At 49.2% G+C, this 22,500-nt stretch overlaps 1 protein-coding gene across 4 annotated transcripts in view; it reads right to left on the reverse strand.

The window, feature by feature from the left end:
• Positions 1-22,500, reverse strand: part of stard13a (StAR related lipid transfer domain containing 13a) — a 70,093-nt gene that overhangs the window by 28,690 nt on the left and 18,903 nt on the right. For 2 of the 4 annotated variants that reach the window (XM_061247772.1, XM_061247774.1), the window contains exon 1: positions 16,719-17,098. The exons of the other annotated variants lie outside the window; for them this stretch is intronic. In XM_061247772.1, coding sequence (XP_061103756.1) covers positions 16,719-16,842 — 124 coding nt within the window. In that variant the 5' untranslated portion in view covers positions 16,843-17,098. Of the gene's footprint in view, positions 1-16,718; positions 17,099-22,500 lie in introns of those variants that run through there. 4 annotated transcript variants of the gene reach the window in all.

Genomic DNA, 22,500 nt, shown 5'->3' on the forward strand with positions numbered 1-22,500 from the left:
GGCCTTCTGTAAGGACGGGGATGGGCGGAGAGCCAGGAGCGGACAAAGGGTAATACCTAGTAAGTATTAATCTTATATTAATACCTCCAAATTCCGGGAGATAAGGGAACGGGGAAAACACAGATACGGAAGGGGACTTCTCCCGGAACAGGGGGAGGAACAGAAAAGAACTCGGAGACACTTCTCCGACCGAAGAATAAGTAACGCCCAAAACGGCTATCAGAAATAAAAGCGCAACACGATTTGCCCACGGTTTGCTACACGATGTTCAGCGCTCCGCCAATAAATGGTTTGCTACTTTTTTTCTCAGGGCTGAACGTGACCCTGGCATACGAGGAAATGTGAACAATGCTCTTTTCGCCAACACAACACACTGATAAATAGAAATCTAGATAAGCAGAAAAGACAGCAAACCAATATGTGCTGAGCCAGGCCGAGTGCTGAAACGTTAGCGTAGCTAAAAGACATTAAATCCCAATGGTCGTTTATATTGGTGGCATCGACTGGATTGAAACGGTGATCAATTGACCGGGGTTAAGTGGAATCAGAGCGCAGCTTTCTTTAGGGAGAGGTGCGGAGAAGGGCTCTCTCTCTCTGGGCACTGCGTCAACAACACCAGCACATCCAGGGGGAAATGCGTTCTTCTGATTCCACTGGGTCATGAATGTGTCACCTTCTCTGGAAAACCCTGCTTACAACCTATCTGGAAGGCTTCGGGGAACTGCTCCCTATGTCATAGCTGTTCCAATGAATTTTGTGTTCCTACTTTAGTGTTTCAATGAAATGTAATAAAAAATAAAAAAAACATTGCTGCAACACACTGCAACGTTGCAGAAACAGCTGTGAAAACGTTGCTGTGATATTTCACCCAAGAGGGGATTCACTGGAATGACCCCCCAGCCAGGACCCCTGCGAGCAACACTGTTCCGTCTGATCCATAAAGCGCAGAGCTGAGAGAGAGCGCTTCACGCCTTTACGTTAATCTAACCGGCGCAGTCACACTGAGATTCATTTCTCTGTTGCTGGTGAGCCCTGGAGCCTGCATGTCATTGGACTGTGACAGGAAACCGGAGTACCCAGAGGAACCCATGTAGACACGAGGAGAACACGCACAGAACCCCCTTCTGCAGTACGGACCCCAGCACCACCGTCACCACACTGACACCAGAGTGCAGAGGCATTACATTACATTATTGGCATTATTGGCATTAATGGCATTTGGCAGACGCTCTTATCCAGAGCGACGTACAGTTGATTAGACTAAGCAGGAGACAGTCCTCTCCCGGAGCAATGCAGGGTTAAGGGCCTTGCTCAAGGGCCCAAGGGCTGTGCGGATCTTATTGTGGCTACACCGGGATTAGAACCACCGACCTTGCGTGCCCCAGTCCTTTACCGTAACCACTACGCTACAGGCCGCCATGGAGGCGGTCTAAGGAAAGATAGCTATGTTCAGAGCAGAGAGGTGTCCTGAAAAGCAGTGGCTGAAATGGACAGTCCAGACAGGGAAACAGGCCCGTACAGAGTGACCTTACAGACGGCTGTACTGCCACTGCAGTACCTGAGTAACAGTCCCACTGCAGAGTACCTGAGTAACAGTCCCACTGCAGAGTCATTAGTGTGCTTTTAGTTTTAAACGCTGTGTCCTGTTTAGATTCAGCATCGCCAGTTTGACTGTTTCCAGCCTAGAGTCTCATCATCGGAGCTCCATGACCGATCCCCCCCCGGGTCTACAGATCAAGTCGGTCTCTCGCTAACCCCCGCCGGACAGATGTGCAGGATTCCGGAAAATTCCCGAGAGCGTCACGCCGCAGCGGAGCCGATTTTCCGCGGGCCCTTCCCCACATTCCGGCCCTTCGGGAACGTCGTCGCCCGCAGCGGGAAGAGATATACTCCTCCGCTGACGGAGGGCACACCTGTTTACAGCGCATCCCGGATCAGCTGCCCCTCAGCTCTGAGTATTAATCATCCCTTTCACTAGCGCTGCCCAGCAGGCCTGGGTCAAGTCCCGCTCGGGCTGATCTTCCTGGTGCAACCGAGCCCAGGAGCCAGGGCTTCTGGCTCTGGAATGTTTTCCCTTTTCAAAAGTCAGTGTTCTAGAACTCCGTTACTCTCAGTCACCAGAGGTGATTGTGACATCAGCATTTAGAATGTTCGGTTTTGCGATCTCACGCCTAAAACGACAATGCATCATCAGTTCCCCCAGGTTACCTCCTACGGTATCAAACATGGTATCTTAGGTTTACTGCGTGTTTATGGAGAAACTATCATAAGTTGTGATACTGATGATTGGCATCTTCCCTGTTTGTTACCTAAACCTTAATGTCTGCGCTTTTGTAAGTCACTGTAGAGAGGAACATCTGCTAAACGCATAAATGGGTTTTGTTTTTCTCAGCCGCTGGGTTAATGTCCAACTCGGGTGCCGTTTCGCTTTTCACAGGACTGCCTCTCCGCCTGTCAATCATTGGCCAGGAACACAGGTGGGTGTCGGCTGAAGCCTCAGAGTGTGTGTGTAATACACACACCATCTGCGGACAGTGAGCTGCTGCAGCAATAGTGCGCCTAATTCACCAGTGTTACAGTAGTGTGTGCAACTCTTCAAAGAGCAGGTTTTCTGGAATGTTCTTTACCAGCATTCTAAGCCAGTGTTCCAGAACTCCATTGCTTCAAGTTACCAGTAGTAATTGTGACATCAGCATCAGAATGTTGAGTCTAGAAAGTTCTAATCACACATTTGTGACCTCCAACCGAAAAGGGTTAACACTTTTACAGTAGTGTCCAATTTAACAGTGTTACAGTACTGTCTAAAAGTGCAACACAGGGCTGAAATTTTGCTGCTGATCTATGCAACATTTTTGTTATGTATTTTAATTTGTTACTATGTGTACTACTAATTCAATTCTGACAGATCATTTTACTCTGATTGTGACCTCAGTCCCATACCCAACTGTAATAGTGAGCACATAAACCTGACCTTTGACCTTGCCCCTGTGTAGTGGGTGCGTTTGGCCCTCTCCCAGAATGCACAGAGGCGGAGTGAGTCAGACCCTCAGTGATCCCACAGTGGGCGGGGTGTGGCTTTGATTGAAGCCCTCGCCAGCCTTCATTCCCACACGCAGTCACACACACATTGTGTGTGATCTCGGGGCAGTAATGGGCGAGCTGTGACCTGCAGAGAGCTGCAGAGAGAGCTGCACAGAGAGCTGCAGAGAGAGCTGCAGAGAGAGAGCTGCACAGAGAGCTGCAGAGAGAGAGCTGCAGAGAGAGCTGCAGAGAGAGCTGCAGAGAGAGCTGCAGAGAGAGAGCTGCACAGAGAGCTGCAGAGAGAGAGCTGCAGAGAGAGCTGCAGAGAGAGCTGCAGAGAGCTGCACAAAGAGCTGCAGAGAGAGCTGCAGAGAGAGCTGCAGAGAGCTGCACAGAGAGCTGCAGAGAGCTGCAGAGAGCTGCACAGAGAGCTGCAGAGAGCTGCACAGAGAGCTGCACAGAGAGCTGCAGAGAGAGCTGCAGAGAGCTGCACAGAGAGCTGCAGAGAGAGCTGCAGAGAGAGCTGCAGAGAGAGCTGCAGAGAGAGCTGTGAAATCCAGCAGCTGTGGTTCAGCTTACTGCTCTGACTGAGCTCACTGAGCTGGAGGACTGAACAGCTGCTTACTGCAGGGACTGCATTCCATATTCACACATATACACACATACCACACACACACACACACACACACACACACCATACACACCACACACACACACACCATACACACACCATACACACCACACACCATACACACCACACACACACACACACAGAGACACACACACACACACACCATACACACACCATACACACCACACACACACACACACACCATACACACCACACACAGACACACACACACACACCATACACACCACACACACACACACACACACACACACAGACACACACACACACACACACCATACACACACCATACACACCACACACACACACACACCATACACACCACACACAGACACACACACACACCATACACACACCATACACACCACACACACACACACACACACCACACACAAACACTCACACACCATACACACACCACACGCACACACACCATACACACACCACACACACACACACCATACACAAACACACACACACACCATAGACACCACACACACACACACACAGACACACACACACAAACACACACACACACAGACACACGCACACACCATACACACACCATACACACCACACACACACAACAAACACACACACACCATACACACCACACACACACACACACACACCACACACAAACACTCACACACCACACACATACCATACACACCACACACACAGACACACACCATACACAAACACACACACACCATACACACCACACACACACACACATACCATACACACCATACACCATACACACACACACACGCCATACACACACCACACACACACACACACATACCATACACACACCATACACCATACACACACACACATACCATACACACACCATACACACCACACACACACACACATACCATACACACCAAACACCATACACACACACAACATACAGACACACAGGTGCGCACACGGACACACACACAAACACACATACACACACACACAAACACACACACAGACACACGCACACACATATGCAGCACACACACAGACACACATACACAGACACGCACACACATATGCAGCACACACACACACAGACACACACACACACATATGCCGCACACACACACAGAATTAAACACACACACACATATGCAGCACACATATGCTCACAGGTGTGAAGTATCAAAAATATTTGACTTTAAAATGCTTACATTACTTTTCCCCACGTTATATATTTAATGGTTTTGGCATTATGCACCGAAAATCGCTGGCAATAAAATCAGTTTCCGGAACCATCTAACCTTTAAAACACACTTTTCTCCTCTTGATATCCACAGTGTGAGAGGCTGAAGGCAGGATTAAGTGTGTTAGTGACACAAGCTGAAGCACCAGTCCACTGCCCCTCCTCAATAGAGGGGTGGTGTACTGTATCCGTCTAAGCCTGACGGGCTGACACAGGACTGGCCCTTTATTGGCTAAACCTTGGGTCTCTTGAGTGAACCCCCCTCTCTGAGCAAAGCCCCCTCTCTGCTCCCCACTTCCTGACACCTGAGTTATTGTCCGCCATCTTGCGTGCGGCGCTCAAAGTTCGGAGCGTGCCACATCCCACCGGGGAACAGATGGGAAGTTTGTCATTAGCATTCCTACGGAGAATTTTCCATGCCTGTTTTCTGCGATTGATGTTGAACTGAGTTTCTCCTTGAAGTGAGACCTCCAGGTAGCCTGGTGTGTGTGTGTGTGTGTGTGTGTGTGTGTGCTTTCGTGGTGTCACAATTCATATACATGTTGGAGTCTGGGCGTTGTGAGTTCTGTGTGTTGTGACATCACATCCGGTGTATGACCTGGATCTTTAATCCTGTAGGATTTAATTCATGTCAGAATTATTTTACACTGGGGATGCTGAAAGTCCTCTTCTAACTATAAATGTCTCATAGTTCTTTGACTAATGATGCTGGTTTGAATGCCGTGTGACTAAACGCTGATAAATGGACTTTATGAAGTAATTTCAAAGATTTGGTTAATGCTGATTGGCCACCAGTGTTAGCATCAGAGGAGCTGGTTTCCCAACATTAATCTCTGCTGTCTGTGTACTCCCTGTCTGTCTGTGGCTTTAGCTGCTGTTTCACCAGAATGAGTCTGAGGCAATGTGTCTCCGAGGGAGTGTGTGTGTGTGTGTGTGTGTGTGTGTCTGAGATAGTGTGTGTGTGTGTGTGTGTGTCTCTGAGGGAGTGTGTGTGTGTGTGTTTCTGAGAGAGCGTGTGTGTGTGTGTGTCTGAGGGAGTGTGTGTGTGTGTGTTTACGCAAACCTGCGTGTGTGTGTGTCTGAGGGAGTGCGTGTGTGTGTGTCTGAGGGAGTGTGTGTGTGTGTGTTTCTGAGAGAGCGTGTGTGTGTGTGTGTGTGTGTCTGAGGGAGTGTGTGTGTGTGTGTTTACGCAAACCTGCATGTGTGTGTGTGTGTGTGTGCACGTGCATGCATGTGTGTGTGTGTGTGTGTGTGTGTGTGTATGGGTTTGTAGCCATAGAGCCTGTATAACACCTGTCACTATCACCATGCTTCTGCAGAGCCTGGTGTTAGCTATAGAGCAGTTATAACACTGTAATAAAGGTCCTGTAACTGTCCCGGCAGACTCCACATCTTACTGTACATGTGAATGTGAGCCTCAAATGACAAACTCAACTAAACGCAAACACATGGCGCATTCTGGCCCTATGGTCATCGTCTTGTTCTTTTGGCCCGTTGTCGTGGCCTCGTTGCCTGGCAGCCGTTCCGTAGTGGACCGGCGTGCTGAAGTCTGACATCACGGGCCACCTTTTCACAAAAGCATTTCAACGGGGGGGGTCTGAACGTGATTGCGGCGCATATTTTCGGCGTGCCGTAAAGCGTGCAGAATGGAATCAGCTGGCGGTCAGCTGTTTTGCGCGGTGGGAACGCAAGTCGTTTTCCACCCTGTAATCCCCCCCGAAAGCTCATTACGATGAACCACAAACGGCGCTTTTGTTTCGCGACAAAAGTTCACCAGCGACTCTGCTGTCGTGCAATAAAGCCCTCATTATGCCGGCATGAGATTATTAACGAACGTTCCTCGTCCTTACCGCCCTCGTCCTTAAGAGAGAGAGCAGTTATTGTTAGATCTACAGTAACAGACGTCCCGTGTCACTGAAATACTGTAAATGCTCCGGCTGCGTAAAGACAGAGGCTGCCTTTGACCACAGAGCCGTGCTGAGCTCATGAACAAGCACAAGATTCAACATGCACGTGTTTACAGCACGAGGCTTTCTTTCTCAACAGTGTGTTCACACACCTACGGAGTGGGGACACAGACAACACACCCAGTCTTAAGTATGGGAAAATGTGTGTGTGTGTGTGTGTGTGACACTACAGGCAAGAGAAAACATCAGCACCCTTCTGAAACTGTGTCTGAGTCACCCTTGGATGATGATTGGATGCCCACACTCACAGGTAGGTCAGGTGATACAGAACTACACACAGGTGCTGAGACAGCCAATCACAGAACACAGGTGCTGAGGTAGCCAATCACAGAACAGCACCTACTGAAGCACCTATCAGCCATGTCGCAGATATGCCAATTTACACACCGGGCAGAATCACATTGGGCATTGTGTGGAAATGAGACGATGCGATTGGTCAGAAGACCTCGGTTGCATCCTGAGAAGTGGACAGAGTTTACCTCTCTAACAGCAGAGGCACAGGCCCGGCACACAAGGCTTCCTCAGAGGTAAACCCAGGCCATTCTCCCTGCACACCTCCTCCATTACCCTGAATGGGGAACTAGGCTAGAACTGGACCCACCGGACACACAGCTAAAGGCTCTCTTACTCCCCAAGAAAGAATCAAAATGCTTTTTCCACAAGCCAATATTAATTATGCATACAAGCATTCTCATGTGATTTAACAACCAGGTCCCACGAAACATAGTCAACTGAACCATGCAATTCAGACACGGGTACACACCTGGATCAAAGACACCAGTAAGCAAACTACACAGCAGAGTTTTTCGGAAATATTAATGAGAAAACACAAACAATCTGGGCTCTCAACAGCCAAAAGACAAATCAAAATTCCCCAAAGTTGTTGCAGACCTGGTCGACGCATATACACTGTACAAACACATTCTGTACACTACACAAACACATACTGTACAACCACACCTTGAAAACAGTTATCACATGTCTGCAGACAGGTGTAAATGCCCAGGAGAGGAGAAAACCTTTGGGAGTGTGTGTGTGTGGGTGTGTGAGTGTACGAGAGAGACAGACAGACAGAGAAAGAGAGAGAGAATCAGAGAAACAGAGAAAGAATCGGAGAGAAAGAGAGCATATCAGAGAGAATCAGAGCGAGAGAGAGCCATGACACCCAAGCTCTGGTACCTCGGGCGATCTTGCTCAGCCGCTGTTGCCTGGCGACCAGCCGGCCCGTACGATAGGCCGAACGTCTGCGGCAGGGTTCCAGACTCAGGTAGAGGTCCCGCACCCCGGGGGTGTCCCCCAAAACCTGCCCCAACATCCCCTCTCTCTCACGCCCTGTCCGATCCAAAGTGGCCTCCTACCTACATGCAACCACCCCGCACACACAAACACACACACAAGAGTGCGCAAACACACACACACACACACACACAGGAGTAAACTGAAGTAGACCCGACTTGATCTCCAGAAGTAGAAAATGCCCTTCGTTCCACTTCCTCCCCCTCAGACACATGACCTGTCCAACTCACCAATGGGGCAAAGGCATCTGGAGCCCCACCCACCTGAGTGGGAATGTGAGCCAATGGGCTGGCCAGGATTTCACCAGCCTCTGTGGGCTGGAGGGAAATATAAATACCAGCCCTAGAACTGGGCTCTGAGTAACACAGAGAGGGAGGGAGGGAGGGAGGGAGAGAGATAGAGAGAGGGAGGGAGGGAGGGAGAGAGATAGAGAAAGGGAGAGAGGGGGAGAGAGAGAGGGAAGGAGGGAGGAGAGAGAGAGGGGGAGAAAGAGGGAGCGAGAGAGAGAGGGAGAAAGAAGGAAAGAGAGGGAGGGACAGAGAGAGGGAGAGAGAGATAGAGAAAGGGAGAGAGGGAGGAGAGGGAGAGAGAGAGAGAGAGAGAGAGAGAGAAGGGGAGGTGAAGCTGCACAGCTGAATCCACACCACAAGGAGGCAGTTTGTATACATCCTGTCTGCTTTACTGACTCCAGTCTCCACAACCCTCATTGGCCTGCCTCCACACTGCTTCTCTCTTATTGGCTAGTCTCCATTTACAATCTTTACTGGCTCGAGGCAACACATACAGTACAGAAGTAACATCCAGTACTACAGGAGAGATCTAATGCATGATCTATGACCTCCGATGCACTGAAGAGATCTGCAGTGTATAGAGAATATGGTGGACATTTTGGAAAAAAACCCCACAACACTACATTTCACAGTAACTGCAATATACTGTAGCAATATGTAAAAGCAGGAATTGTTTCTCTCTCTGACCTGTCTCATGATACAGTGCATGTATGTGTAATAAGTAGAGATGTGTGAATAAACAAAATACCAGTTACCATGTTAATTTCCAAAACGTGACTATCTCTCCCTCTCTCTCGCTCTCTCTCTCTCTCTCCTGTTTATAGCTGTTTGTACAAGCCGTGACAGCTCCAGCACCAAGGACACAGCCAGGCCACATACTTTCACTCACAGCCCACTTTGCTGTGGCACCCAAAGCATAACAAGTTACCCAGGTTGAATATTAACAAACCTTATAAACTCGTATATTCATCGTTTCATCGATAATTCTCTTTGTTGCGGGAAGGTGAGAACAGCCTATATTGAAACGAACTGGGACGTGCTTTTTTTTTCAGACAGTGAGGTGGTGGTAAAATCAACACCCGAACCAATCAGGCAGACTTGTTTGACAGTTATTACAGTAATTAAAACGGCCTCCACAAGCTCTGCAGGTATTTGCCAGAACATTCCGGTTGTAAAAATAGCGCTGTGCGGTGATAAGGGAAGGTATTTCACTCTGTGCGCACACACACGTACACACACACAGGCTATTAAGCAATCCCACAGCCCATTGCCTCATCATATAACACCAATTCCCTCATTTCCCTCCTCTAACATTCAATAAACCGTAAAATGGAGAACGCCAAGAGTAACGTAACTATTAATGACCGGCTTTGACATAACGGCATCCGCTCTTTATCCCCCGCTTTAAGCTGGGTAAGCCGCAATCATACGATTAAATGGATCAATTTGAAGAACTACGAGTACAAAAGTCCGCTACGACAGACTGAAATTCCCTGAAAGTTTCAGTTATTTGATAGAGAGAGAGAGAAACGGCAAGGTTCGCTTTTCTTGGCAACCGACGTGGAATTCGGTCTCAAAAACTGTTCCTCTTTCACGCGCCCTGCGCACTGTTTGGAAATGTCTGCGTCCACCGACAGCCACGCTCCACCGCGCCTGTAACTGATCATAACGGCCGGTGTTTAAGAGTTTAAAATTCCGCTCTGGGGAAAAAACGAAACTCTGGTTTGACACACGTAAGTGATTCACGAAAGCTGCACGTGCGCGTGTTATTCGCGGATGAACCTCTTATCAACATTACAGGGTTTACATTTGATGTACATGTCAAATAGTAACGAAAGCTATTTCTCCCCCACCCCTTCCAGAGAACATCTCTTGAGTGTTTCTCATTTATGGACTGTATTTTTTCAACAGAGTGACCTGCCTAGCTTACATTTCACATATGCTTCATTTACACAGCTGGACGTTTTCAGAAACAGTTCCCAGGCAAGAGTTCGACAGAAGGGGGTTTCATATGACGGGGATTGGATCCTGTAGAGTACACGTCAGAGTCTGGCTCACTAACAACAGCTACCCTTCCACCCCTTTAAGAAGAAGAGCCAACGTGCCTTTTAAATGGACTGTTTATGTTTCTGTGTGCATTTGGAGCATGTGTACAGTATGTGCTGTGTGTGTGTGTGTGCATGTGTGTGCGTAGGTTATGGGTTGTGTGTGTACAGTATGTGTGTGTGTAGGTTGTGGGTTGTGTGTGTACAGTGTGTGTTTGTATGTGTTTGTGCATGTTTCTGTGCACGTGTGTGAGTATATTATGTGTGTGTGGGTTGTGTGTTGAGTGTGCACATGCGTGTACGGTGTGTGTGCATGTGTGTGTTTGCACATACATGTGTATGCGTGTGTGTGTATGCGCATATGTACATTATGTGTGTGCATGAGTGTGTATGCGTGTATGTGTGTGTATGGATCTATATGTGTGCACATGTGTGTGTATTGAGTATCTTGGCCCTGTGCCTCTCTCTCCCCAGCCTGCTCAGAGGCTGAAGGTGACTGGTCTGTACCAGGGGACCATGGGCACCAATCAGACCCACACCCCACACCTCTCCACACCCCACACCGCTCCACACCACACACCTCTCCACACCACACACTGCTCCACACCCCACACCTCTCCATACACCCCACACTGCTCCACACCCCACACCTCTCCATACACCCCACACCGCTCCACACCCCACACTGCTCCACACCACACACCTCTCCACACCCCACACCGCTCCACACCACACACCTCTCCACACCCCACACCCCACATCTCTCCACACCCCACACCGCTCCACACCCCACACTGCTCCACACCCCACACCTCTCCACACCCCACACCGCTCCACACCCCACACCTCTCCACACCCCACACCGCTCCACACCCCACACCTCTCCACACCCCACACCGCTCCACACCCCACACCGCTCCACACCCCACACCTCTCCACACCCCACACCGCTCCACACCCCACACCTCTCCACACCCCACACCGCTCCACACCCCACACCTCTCCACACCCCACACCTCTCCACACCCCACACTGCTCCACACCCCACACCTCTCCACACCCCACACCGCTCCACACCACACACCTCTCCACACCCCACACCCCACATCTCTCCACACCCCACACCGCTCCACACCCCACACTGCTCCACACCCCACACCTCTCCACACCCCACACCGCTCCACACCCCACACCTCTCCACACCCCACACCGCTCCACACCCCACACCTCTCCACACCCCACACCGCTCCACACCCCACACCTCTCCACACCCCACACCGCTCCACACCCCACACCTCTCCACACCCCACACCTCTCCACACCCCACACTGCTCCACACCCCACACCTCTGCTGACCCAGCGCGTCTTAAACAGGATTAAGAGTGAGCGTCACGCACTTCCGGAAGGTTCCGGAAATCTCGCCGTTTTGCGTCAGGAAGGGGGGGGGGAGGGGGCGGGGCTTGTCATGCTGTGTTGGGAGTCCAAAAATAAGACAGGAATGGAGTCGCCGGTCCCAGAGAGCCTCATGAATAACACTTACCCCCCTTGCCCCCTCTCACGTGGGGCTCCAGGCCTGAACAGCTGAGTAAATGTTTAGATTAAGCCCAGCCTGGACTCCTCAAATTCGGCTTTATGGGAGGGGGGGTGGGGCTATAGGCCCGAATTCTCTGTTCCTCAGTGGTGGAATGACCTGCCTACCACTGTCAGAACAGCAGAATCCCTCCCAATATTTCGATGTACACTGTACCTTAGTCCTCCCCCCACAGAAAAAACCTTCCACTTACGATGACTCAATATAGTCCTTTCTTTCTTGGTTATAACTGCTCTACGTGTGTGTTTTACTAGCGCTCTCCTGCCCTCTGTACGCCACGGCGCCGGACCCTTCTGCACGTGCCCCACACAGGCCCCGCCCCCCGGTAACGCTGTGGCTGCGTGTGAAGATTCACGGCGTGCGTCTGATGGACTGCAGACGCCGCGGATATCAACACTGCTGAGCGAGTGGAAAAAGCTGCTCACCGCCGTCAGCGCTAGCGCTAGCGACCGCGCATCGGCCCCAAGACACAAGCCACCACTCTCTCTGTAAACCCCAGACAGGTGCTTTCATTCACACAGAACCAGCTCCCAAACACTGAGCTCCCAGCACAGAGAGAACCAACTCCACAAACACTGTGAGCTCCCAGCACAGAGAGAACCAACTCCACAAACACTGAGCTCCCAGCACAGAGAGAACCAACTCCACAAACACTGAGCTCCCAGCACAGAGAGAACCAACTCCACAAACACTGTGAGCTCCCAGCACAGAGAGAACCAACTCCACAAACACTGTGAGCTCCCAGCACAGAGAGAACCAACTCCACAAACACTGAGCTCCCAGCACAGAGAGAACCAACTCCACAAACACTGAGCTCCCAGCACAGAGAGAACCAACTCCACAAACACTGAGCTCCCAGCACAGAGAGAACCAACTCCACAAACACTGAGCTCCCAGCACAGAGAGAACCAACTCCACAGGCAGCTCTCAGTGTAGTTTCAGCTTTACTTCGAGTGGTTTTCTTTTTTTTTTTAAGATATTTTTTAGGCCTTTTTCAGCTTTTTATTGGACAGTATATAGTATAGAGAGACAGGAAGAATGGGAGCGAGAGAGAGGGGAAGACATGCGACAAATGTCAGACGGTCGGATTCGAACCGCCGACGTCGCGGCTCGCAATGAGCATGTGGTCAGTGCTCTACAGGCTGCGCCACCGAGACGCCCACTTTGAGTGGTTTTCCTCCGTGCTCAGCTGTTCAGAGCAAGAGCAAATGATCACTGGGGATCGGGGGATTTATTATCTGTGTGTTTATTATCCTGTGTGTTTCCAGACTCTCAAAGGCATTGGGTTTGGGATGAGGCTGGATAATTCACCTCCCGCTGTGTGTGCTGATAGCGTCTCCACGCAGAGCCTCTAAACCCTGCTGTGTGCCACTGCAGAGGGCCTGGCATCACACACACACTGACCTACTTCCACAGCCTCTCCCCTGCTTCCTGCTCCAGGTGCCACGCTGAAAACGGTCCCCCCTGCAGGAGGGCAGCTGGGGCTATGGTTCTGCTTCAGAGAGAGGGGGAGAGAGATAGAGAGAGAGAATGAGAGACAGAGAGGGGGAGAGAGAGAGAAGGAGAGAGAGACAGAGCAAGGGTTAGAGAGATAGAGGAGAGAAAGAGACAGATAGAGGAGGAGAGAGAGGGAAGGAGAGAGAGAGACAGAGAGAGCCTAGAAGGTTCTGCTGATTTTTGCTTTCACCCTAAAATCAGAAACCAATACAGACTGAAGACACCAGGCCAGGAGTGACTCACCTGAAGAGTGAAATTGTTTAATTGATGTTGAACTTGTACCTTGCTGAGGAGCGACAGACCCCAGCCCACCCTGTGGCCCCCCAGGACGGGGGCCTGAGGAACACAGCGCTCGCCAAACGCAGACACACAGCACTGGAGGGGTGAGGGGGTTCGACTGGGGGAGGGGAGAGGCACGGCTTTACACGCACAGGGGCCCCTGCACGGTCTCATCAGGGGCCGGGCCTCTCCCAAATCAGCCTGGACCGGCTGCTGCAGCCAGGGCCGTATAAGATCATCTCCGGCTCAGCACCACGGAGGAAATTAGCATCCGCCCCTGGGGCACTCTGCCAGACCCCCCCGACCCAAAGCCCCCCCTCCACAAGACCCCAAATAAAAACACCCGGCAGAGGTGAGCGTCCCGGGCCGGACGCGGGATTATCGGGTCGGCCGCGCTAATAATAACGCGCCGCGTGCCGCCATGGCAACGAGCTGTTCCAGAACGACAGCTGGGGGCCGAAACCCACCCGGCACGCCGTCACCGCCCAACACGCAGGATCAACAAGAACACCGCCCGGCGCAACGCGCTGCCAGGTGTGTGTGTGTGTGTGTGTGTGTGTGTGTGAGAGAGAGAGAGAGGTCATCTCTCCTTAATGAAGTAACAGAGGGCAGTGTTTGGAATTTACTGACACCTAGTGGCTGAACACGGTGTATTACAAGTGTGGGGACAATTGGGCAGAGTTGTGCTGTTAATAAGTTAATGGGCCACTCTCACTCGCCATACAGGAGAACTGCAGCCGGGAATGTTTTCTACTTCTCTCACTCCGACAGAACTGGGAGGAGATGTTCAACTCGCTCACTTAACGGGGGCAAAATATGTTACAGCATGTCAGTGATGAGACTCTGAGTGGCTCTCTCCTTTCAGGAATATTTCCCAGTAAATATCTCAACGGCAGCAGGCGTGACTAGAAATTGATATTTCAGGATTCCAGGCTAAAACCATCGTGATGTTTCCAGTTTAAAAAAGTCTGCTGAATTCATTCACCATAAAGACACACAGGTGACCTCTGACCTCCTGCGGAACTAGGCTACAACCAAGAGCGCGCGTCCATGGCGACAGAGTGAGTGATGTCACAATAGACACACGAGTGACACATTTTCACAGGCAAAGACTAGTGAGTGTGCTTGACAATAATGACCGTTGGTTGTCCGCCTGTCCCCTTCCTGCTGAAAATCATTACCGTGTCACTACACAGGAAGAGCGCATTCACGCTGAAGCGCGGGGTCCTCTCAGCACCGGCGGAAGCTTCCTGCTCTTAGGCAGGGTCCCGGAGCGGACGAGGGCAGGGCCGCACTTTAAGGCCTAATCCGGGAAACGCGCATTTGGGCTAATCCCCCCCACACACAATGGGGGTCCCCTCTTACCCGCTCTTGCTCCCCGAGGTTAAAGGACGACTCTGGCGCTGGCAGTTAATCCACGCAGAACGCTAAGGCATCCCCCCGCACTGCTGTTAAACTGATTTATGACATTACTGAAATTAATATGGACAGGGCTAAGAGAGAAATTCTGCATTTCTGCATTTGGATGTGTGAGACCACCAGTGAAACACCACACAGCAAAATTCCTAGTGTCAGGTCAATTCACATAGTGTTAAATCAGCTACAAATATGTTCATACAGAGTCCAATGTCACTCACGGACAAAAGGTACAAAATTTAATATTCTGACCACATTTAACTCAGGTGAAGTTTTTTTTTCCATCGACATAGCACAGTTTATTACTAAAGATGTTCCAGAAAGATATCTGCTAAATTGCCTGCTACCTAAATTTGAGAGGTTCTGAGCGCTTGAACTGAATTGAAGTTTTCAGTTGATTACAAAATTACTTTGACATATGACCGAAAAAAAAACCGGCTTCTGAAACGGAACAGCAGACCATTCTGAAGGTGAAATCAAATGTTGAAATCAAATACGGCGAGTCCAAATCAACTGTACCGTGAGCGGCACACTATATTCGCACTAACACTAGCCTACTATCCGGGCCAATTTGCAACAAGCGACAACACCGCAGCGAAATGAATACCACGCACTGTACACCATAACGCCACAATTTGAGGCAGGCTACTCCGTGGGGACCTGTGATTGCAGGGTGTTAACACGAAACAGACTCTCAGTGACCGCTCAGCAATAAGTAATACGAACTTCGCCTCTTTTAAACATCAGCAAAGTTCTGTACAGTACGCTACAGTAAACCACGACTGTTGCGACATCACGACTTGACCTCTGGTTGGTCGCATCACCTGTCAGAGCGCCGTTTTGATTGGAAAGCGCTGATTTCGGCGTAATCAGCTTGTAGTAAATTTTACAGAAATTCTACACAGTCTACTAAATAGCTATGTTGGTTGAATGTACTTAAAAACAGATTAGACTGTTATTAGTATTCAACAGTGTCTACGTGTGCGCCACTGCCGATTTATTTAAATTAATTTTGTCTCAACACAGCAGACTTGGTGCACGCCTGACGAAATAAACCGACGAAGTTTGCGGCTCGCCAGTTCTATTCTGCCGATAACACGCACACTGCAGAATTCACCAAACGCGAACGGATTAAATGGGATTACAGCACCAATGCGCGTGCAGTTTGAACTCTTAAAACCCGCGTTGGTAGCCTAGCTACTACGCACGTCAGTCACTTGCGTGATGTCACATCAAAAGCCCAAAGCACGTACAACCTGACGATCTGCATTGAGTGTGAGCAGTGATCTGACCTACCGAAATCAAGGACACATTCGCGGCGAATGTTTAAAGGGGAGAATGACAACAACAACAACAAAAAAATCCGGATATAATATTGATATCAGTAAGAGCATCAAAGTGTATTCCAGCAATAGACGTAAGTGAAAGCTATTCACAGTGCCACTGACCTGCAAGACGCCGCTCTCGGACGTTCCTCCACAGTAAATCCCAAGCCTTCGATGTGCTGTCCCGTAGCTGCTCGCTGATGGAGCGCCTGAGCTGGAGTTTCGCCGACTTTCGCCTCGCTGTCATTGTAAACCGCGACACATAATAGCGCAGCCCCGCTCCCGCCCCGGTTCCGCCGCTACCAGCCCGAATTTGGGGGGACCTTCAGCGTTGCCGCATAAAACCGTCACCACTGCACCTGGATCGCGGCGCTGCGTCACTTCGCAGCGAGCGAGAAGGGCGATTTATTTCGCCTGAAAAACGAATACATTCCACTGTAAAGGCTTCCTTATGTGTGGTGTTTGCAGTACTTCACGCAGTGCGTTTCCCCACAAATCCAGTATGCTCCGTATCTGCACAGCCCGACCCCGCTGCGCCTCTCTCTGCTCAGACCAGATGTGTACTTGTTTGAAGTTTCCACTTCAGACTATTACAGCGCGCGTAGCGCTCTCTCTCTCTCTCTCTCTCTCTCTCTCTCTCTCTCTCTCTCTCTCTCTCTCTCTCTCTCTCTCTCTCTCCGATTTCGGTGGTGACAAGCATGAAATTCACATATATTTATTTCTATTTTTATGCCCCTTTAATTATACGGTTACTCTGTGGGTCATGTTTACACGAGCCCTTTGGTTACAAAATAACGCCATAAATTTGTCGTCAAGGAAAACGCAATATTTTTTTCAAACATCCAAAGGCATTCCTATCGGAATTGTAGGTGACTTAGACAAATAGTTGAGCGTCACCTGTTTATTCTTAATAGACAAATAAATACCTTACAACGTTTCTCCCCACTAACCTCACAAACATTTGCTAATGTACGACCTTATATCGAAAACACACGCCTTACCCATCGCAAGTGATGTACATTCACAATTAGTCATGGGTAAGCCCTCTAGGACAAAGTTCCCATTCCATACATACAGTAAACACGGTTGACGCCTGTACAGTTTATTTAAAATGCAAGGACATATTAAGATGGTTGAAGATAGATTCACTGAACGTCAAATCAATACATTTGACACATCGTCACTCACGAAACTCAAGAAGCTTGGATTCCACTGAGAATAACAGCCATTGCGCTCAGATACACAGTCCCTTGTTCTTCAAACATACATCATCTTTATGTTCCTGCCTTTTTGCAGTTTCCATCTTAGTGACTCAGGTTGTATGAGCTTTATCTATAGCAGGGGTTCAGCTCAGGGTTTTGTAGCCTGGTTTAGCTTCGTAAACAGCTGTAGACACTCCAGTTGGTTCACTCCCATGTCAGACAACAGTAAAATGCTTGTATATGTGTGCAGTCTGCAGCTGTCAAACCCTGACCTGACTGTGCTCATTAAATCATTAATAGCAGAATTTGTCCTGATATAGACCAGCCCATGTTATGTCCCCCTGATCTAAGAAAAGTAGTAACCAACTCTTTCATTGGTCTAGTTTTCATTAAAGGGGTGAGTTGAAACCCTGTGAACAGAGGTCTCCTATTGGTCAGTTTTCCCGAAAGGCGTATAGTAACAATATGAGCAGAGCTATTTTATTGGGCAGTTTTCCTAGTACTCTGACACAACGGAAGACATGTAGCATTTGAGCTGACGAGGAGGCGGGAGTTGTATGGAAGTGCATGTAAACATGACAGAACAGTGACATGTGAGCTGACCAATAGGATAACTGTCATGACCCTTCATTTACATATTTACAGTTCTAGAGTCCAATTCATGCAGCCTAGTATTCTTTAACATACAATCCATACACAGTACACAGCCGGATATTTACTGAAGCAATGCAGGCTACGTGCTTTGCTCTGAAGGGTGGGAGTTGGAAAGAGTGGGGGGTGGGGGGGTGGGGGGGGCTTGTGGAGGCATCCTGGGACAGCAACACAGCTAACGGGGAGGATTCGTAATAAAAGTGATAACGGTGGAGTTTGCACAACTGCATAACTCAGAGAAACGCTAGCCCCACAGCGAGCTCCCCAGGGCATTAACCTCATGCTACAACAACGCTAGCGCCACTCACCGCTAATGCACGACTCATCGCTAATGCACGTCTTCTACATACTGAGGCTTGTAGCACGTATGTTCCAAAGCAAATAAACTGGGCCACTTTCCCTGGGAGGTGCACTGAGGGAACAGCGAGGGTGCAGAGGGGCCAGGTATTGTGGGTTGGGGTTGGGGCGGTCCATGACTGAGCACAGAACAGGAGACAGGACTACATTTGTGTGGCCAGGATGTAATTTCTGTCAGTAAATGTCAACGTATCAGCACACAAAATGCATATCTACTGACACTTGGCCATGTTGGTTGACCGGCTCATACCCAGCTAGACCAGCTTATGTCCAACCTCACCATGTTGGTTGACCAGCTCATACCCAGCTAGACCAGCTTATGACCAACCTCATCATGTTGGTTGACCAGCTCATACCCAGCTAGACCAGCTTATGACCAACCTCACCATGTTGGTTGACCAGCTCATACCCAGCTAGACCAGCTTATGTCCAACCTCACCATGTTGGTTGACCAGCTCATACTCAGCTAGACCAGCTTTATGCCCAGCTTGGCCATGAGCAACAGCAGGACAGAGGGAATGAGTTTAGCGGAGGTGTGTGGCCAATTCAGCTCTGCTCAGCTCCACAGAACAGCAGTGGAGAGAAGGAATGAATAATCAGAGTCGCTCTCATTCAGACCTGCAGAGGTCCACCAGAACCAAACATCTTACACACTCTGAAAATGAATCTAGTTTGAGGAGTTTTTTGTCCGGGCAAAATGATTCTTTGTCTGGGAGCTTTCACACTTCACACCTATGATAGAGGGTTCAATAAAGAACTAAAAAAGGGTTCCTCTATGAAATCAAGCCAAAGAACCCTTTCAGAAGTGCAGGATGAAGAGGAGTGTGAAAGGGAGGAGGAGGAGTTGGGTCACTAGCTTTAGAAAGTAAAACACTCAGAGCATATCCATGTGAAGGGATGGGGGGGGGGGGCAGCAGGATGTCCCCCAGGGACACTCACTCCCGTGTTTACATGTGAAAAGGTCAGAGGTCAAAGATCAAGTTTAAAAATGTCAGAGGGACGCCTGGGCTCAGTCCAGGCGCTGGTTAGACGGCTTCTGAAGTCCAGAGGAATGTACCCGCTTCTCCACAAAACCTTTCCCCAATCTCCCAGGGATCTTACCCCCCCAACCCACCCCCCAGATCCGTACGGGAGTCTCAGCCCACCCCCAGCAGGGTGAGACAGATGGGTGCACCCCAACCCTACCCAAACACAGAATCTGTTAACACACATCGAGGAGAACAAACACAACAACCTCAGAGAATCTCCAAGGTTGACGGAAATTCATATGGAAGATTCTTGCCTGTCATAAGCGCTCAAACACCAAAACGCACAATGTTTGTCAGTCTGTTCTGGGTTACCATGGTTAAATTTTGGATGTGGGGGAGAAGATGACTCGCTTATTTCCCCCCTCCCTTCCTCTCCTGGGTGGTTTTGTAAAATGGCCGCCATTGGCAGAGGGTGACTCTGAGGACATCGACTGGACTCAAAAGCTGATGTTGTTTTTAGGGTCTTGCGCTGCGTCACCCACCCACAAACAAAACACAGAGAGGGGCCAATCAAAACGCAGGGATTATGAACCTCGACCAATCGTGTTGGTTCAGTCACGGCCATAATAACAGGAAATAGAAGATGGAGTTTTAATGACAGTCAACAGGCCGCACGACAAAGAAAAGAGACTCTATGAAAAGGAGGTATATTACTCAACCAGACAGGGTGAAGGTTCAGTTTCCCAAACTTAGTCAGAACTTCCCACACTCTGTGGCTGTTCAGGGCTCTGTTTCAACAGTTTTTCAACCACACAAATACAAAGGAAAACCACGCTAACCCTAATTATGTTCCTGGTGTTGATATCCCAAGGTTAGTCAACCACATACATGAGTAACAAGTGTTGAACTTTAACCTTTCAACTTCCCAAGCTATTAATGCTCTAACACTCCCCAGTCTTTAAAATAGACCTCTGTGTCACGACTTGGATTTTTATTTCATTCGAAAGATTTATTTCCTTTTTTCTTGCAGTGGTTTTTGCAAACCATAATGTTTGCGGTCCAGGAAAATTCACATCATCCGCGAGCCCAGAAAAGCCTGAATCGGAAGTCTAATGCCAGCCCCAATCTGAGTGTGAAATGACACGATGCTCCTCTGGCAGGCTCTTATGAATGACACATCAGGCAGAAGGCGGCCATTTTGACTGCGCCAATCCAGTCAACGGGGGCGTGGCCATACTACAATCCAGGACCACGTTCAGCCCTGACAAAACGTTTATTTAAACAGAAATGGTGGCGCCTTGAACATGCTGCTGCAAACTGTGGGCGGACTGACTGACGTAGGTACGGTTTGCTCCTATGGCATGTGAGAAGGCGTTCTCCAGGCTTTAAAGCACAGGCCTACATCATTACTGATTCAGGCTACACCCCCAACACACCCACCAGACGAGAGCAAACCTCAACCTCAAAACCTGCTGCAAAACGTAGCACACTGTTTGGAGGAAAGATATCATTTAACACAGAAACCATAGGGAAACGTTTTCCGATTGAAGGTACCCCTTCCCTTCCTTTTCTAAATGAGCCCAAGCCAGCTGTGTTCAAAGTAGTGAGAGACTATTCGCCGCTAGATGTTCTTATCATGAGAGATTTCTCACATTTGCGCACATTTGAAAGTGGATTAACCCAAACCTGGTTTGTGTCATACGTAGCTGTGGTCTGTCATCCATAAAGGTCATGGCATCATGCCCACAGTTTGAAGAATTAAAGCTGAGCAGGATGCGACTGCTTCTGCTCAGAAAGGCTTACTGGACCCGTGGATGTTGCCAAGGAGGGGACACCTACCGAAACGCAGACCCCCCCCCCCAGACATACCCTAAATCCCCGGCTCTGACACTGATTTTAGCTCAGCGGTACCAGCAATTAAAAACTCTAAACTTCAAGTAGGTTAAATATGAAGTTAAGGACAACGTTGACCTAGATGTGAGCATCTGGTAAAGCAAGCAAAACAGCTAATAATAACACGGCGTTGTTATGGTATAAGCGGGCGATTATTTAAATTGCTTTGTAAACCATTTAATAATATCCCAGATTATTATTGTAGAGATGGAGATTATTATGACTAGACTATGGCCGGGCCTGGGGTGGAGAAGGAGGCTAAACAATGGCAGAATGGAACCGGAGGAAATAACATTAAACGTTGGAACTCTTCCCTTAAAGTCGGGCCGCTGTTTCTTTTGGCAACGAGGGTGAATTTCTATCTCTCAGGGCGAAAAAATAATGACAGAAATCAGCCCCCTTTTCTGACTTCTACTCAGTGAACTTGCTGTGACCTTATTTTTGCTCTACGTCTAAAATTAATGCTGCCAGGCTGCTAGCTGTTTGACATCAAGCAATGGTGTTTTGTGTGGATGATTGCGTTTGAGTGTTTGTGTGTATCTGTGCGTTCTACTGTGTGTGTGTGTGTGTTTATGTATCTGCTTGTTTATGCATTGTGTGAATGTGTGTGTTTCATTACATCCGTTCTTGTATGTGTAGTTGCATGTGTGTGCATGTCTGTGTATGCATGTCTGTTTACTTGTGTGTGTGTGTGTATGTGTGTGTGCGTGTGAGTGTGAGTGTGTGTTAGTATGTTTATGTGTGTGTAATTTATTTGTGGGTTTTGTGTGTGTGTGTGTCAGTATGCATGTTCAGTACCTAGTGAATGTGTGTTTGACAGTATCCAGCAGTTCA

This window comes from Conger conger, chromosome 7 (assembly GCF_963514075.1).
Source record: "Conger conger chromosome 7, fConCon1.1, whole genome shotgun sequence".
In the NCBI taxonomy this organism is placed as follows: domain Eukaryota; kingdom Metazoa; phylum Chordata; class Actinopteri; order Anguilliformes; family Congridae; genus Conger; species Conger conger.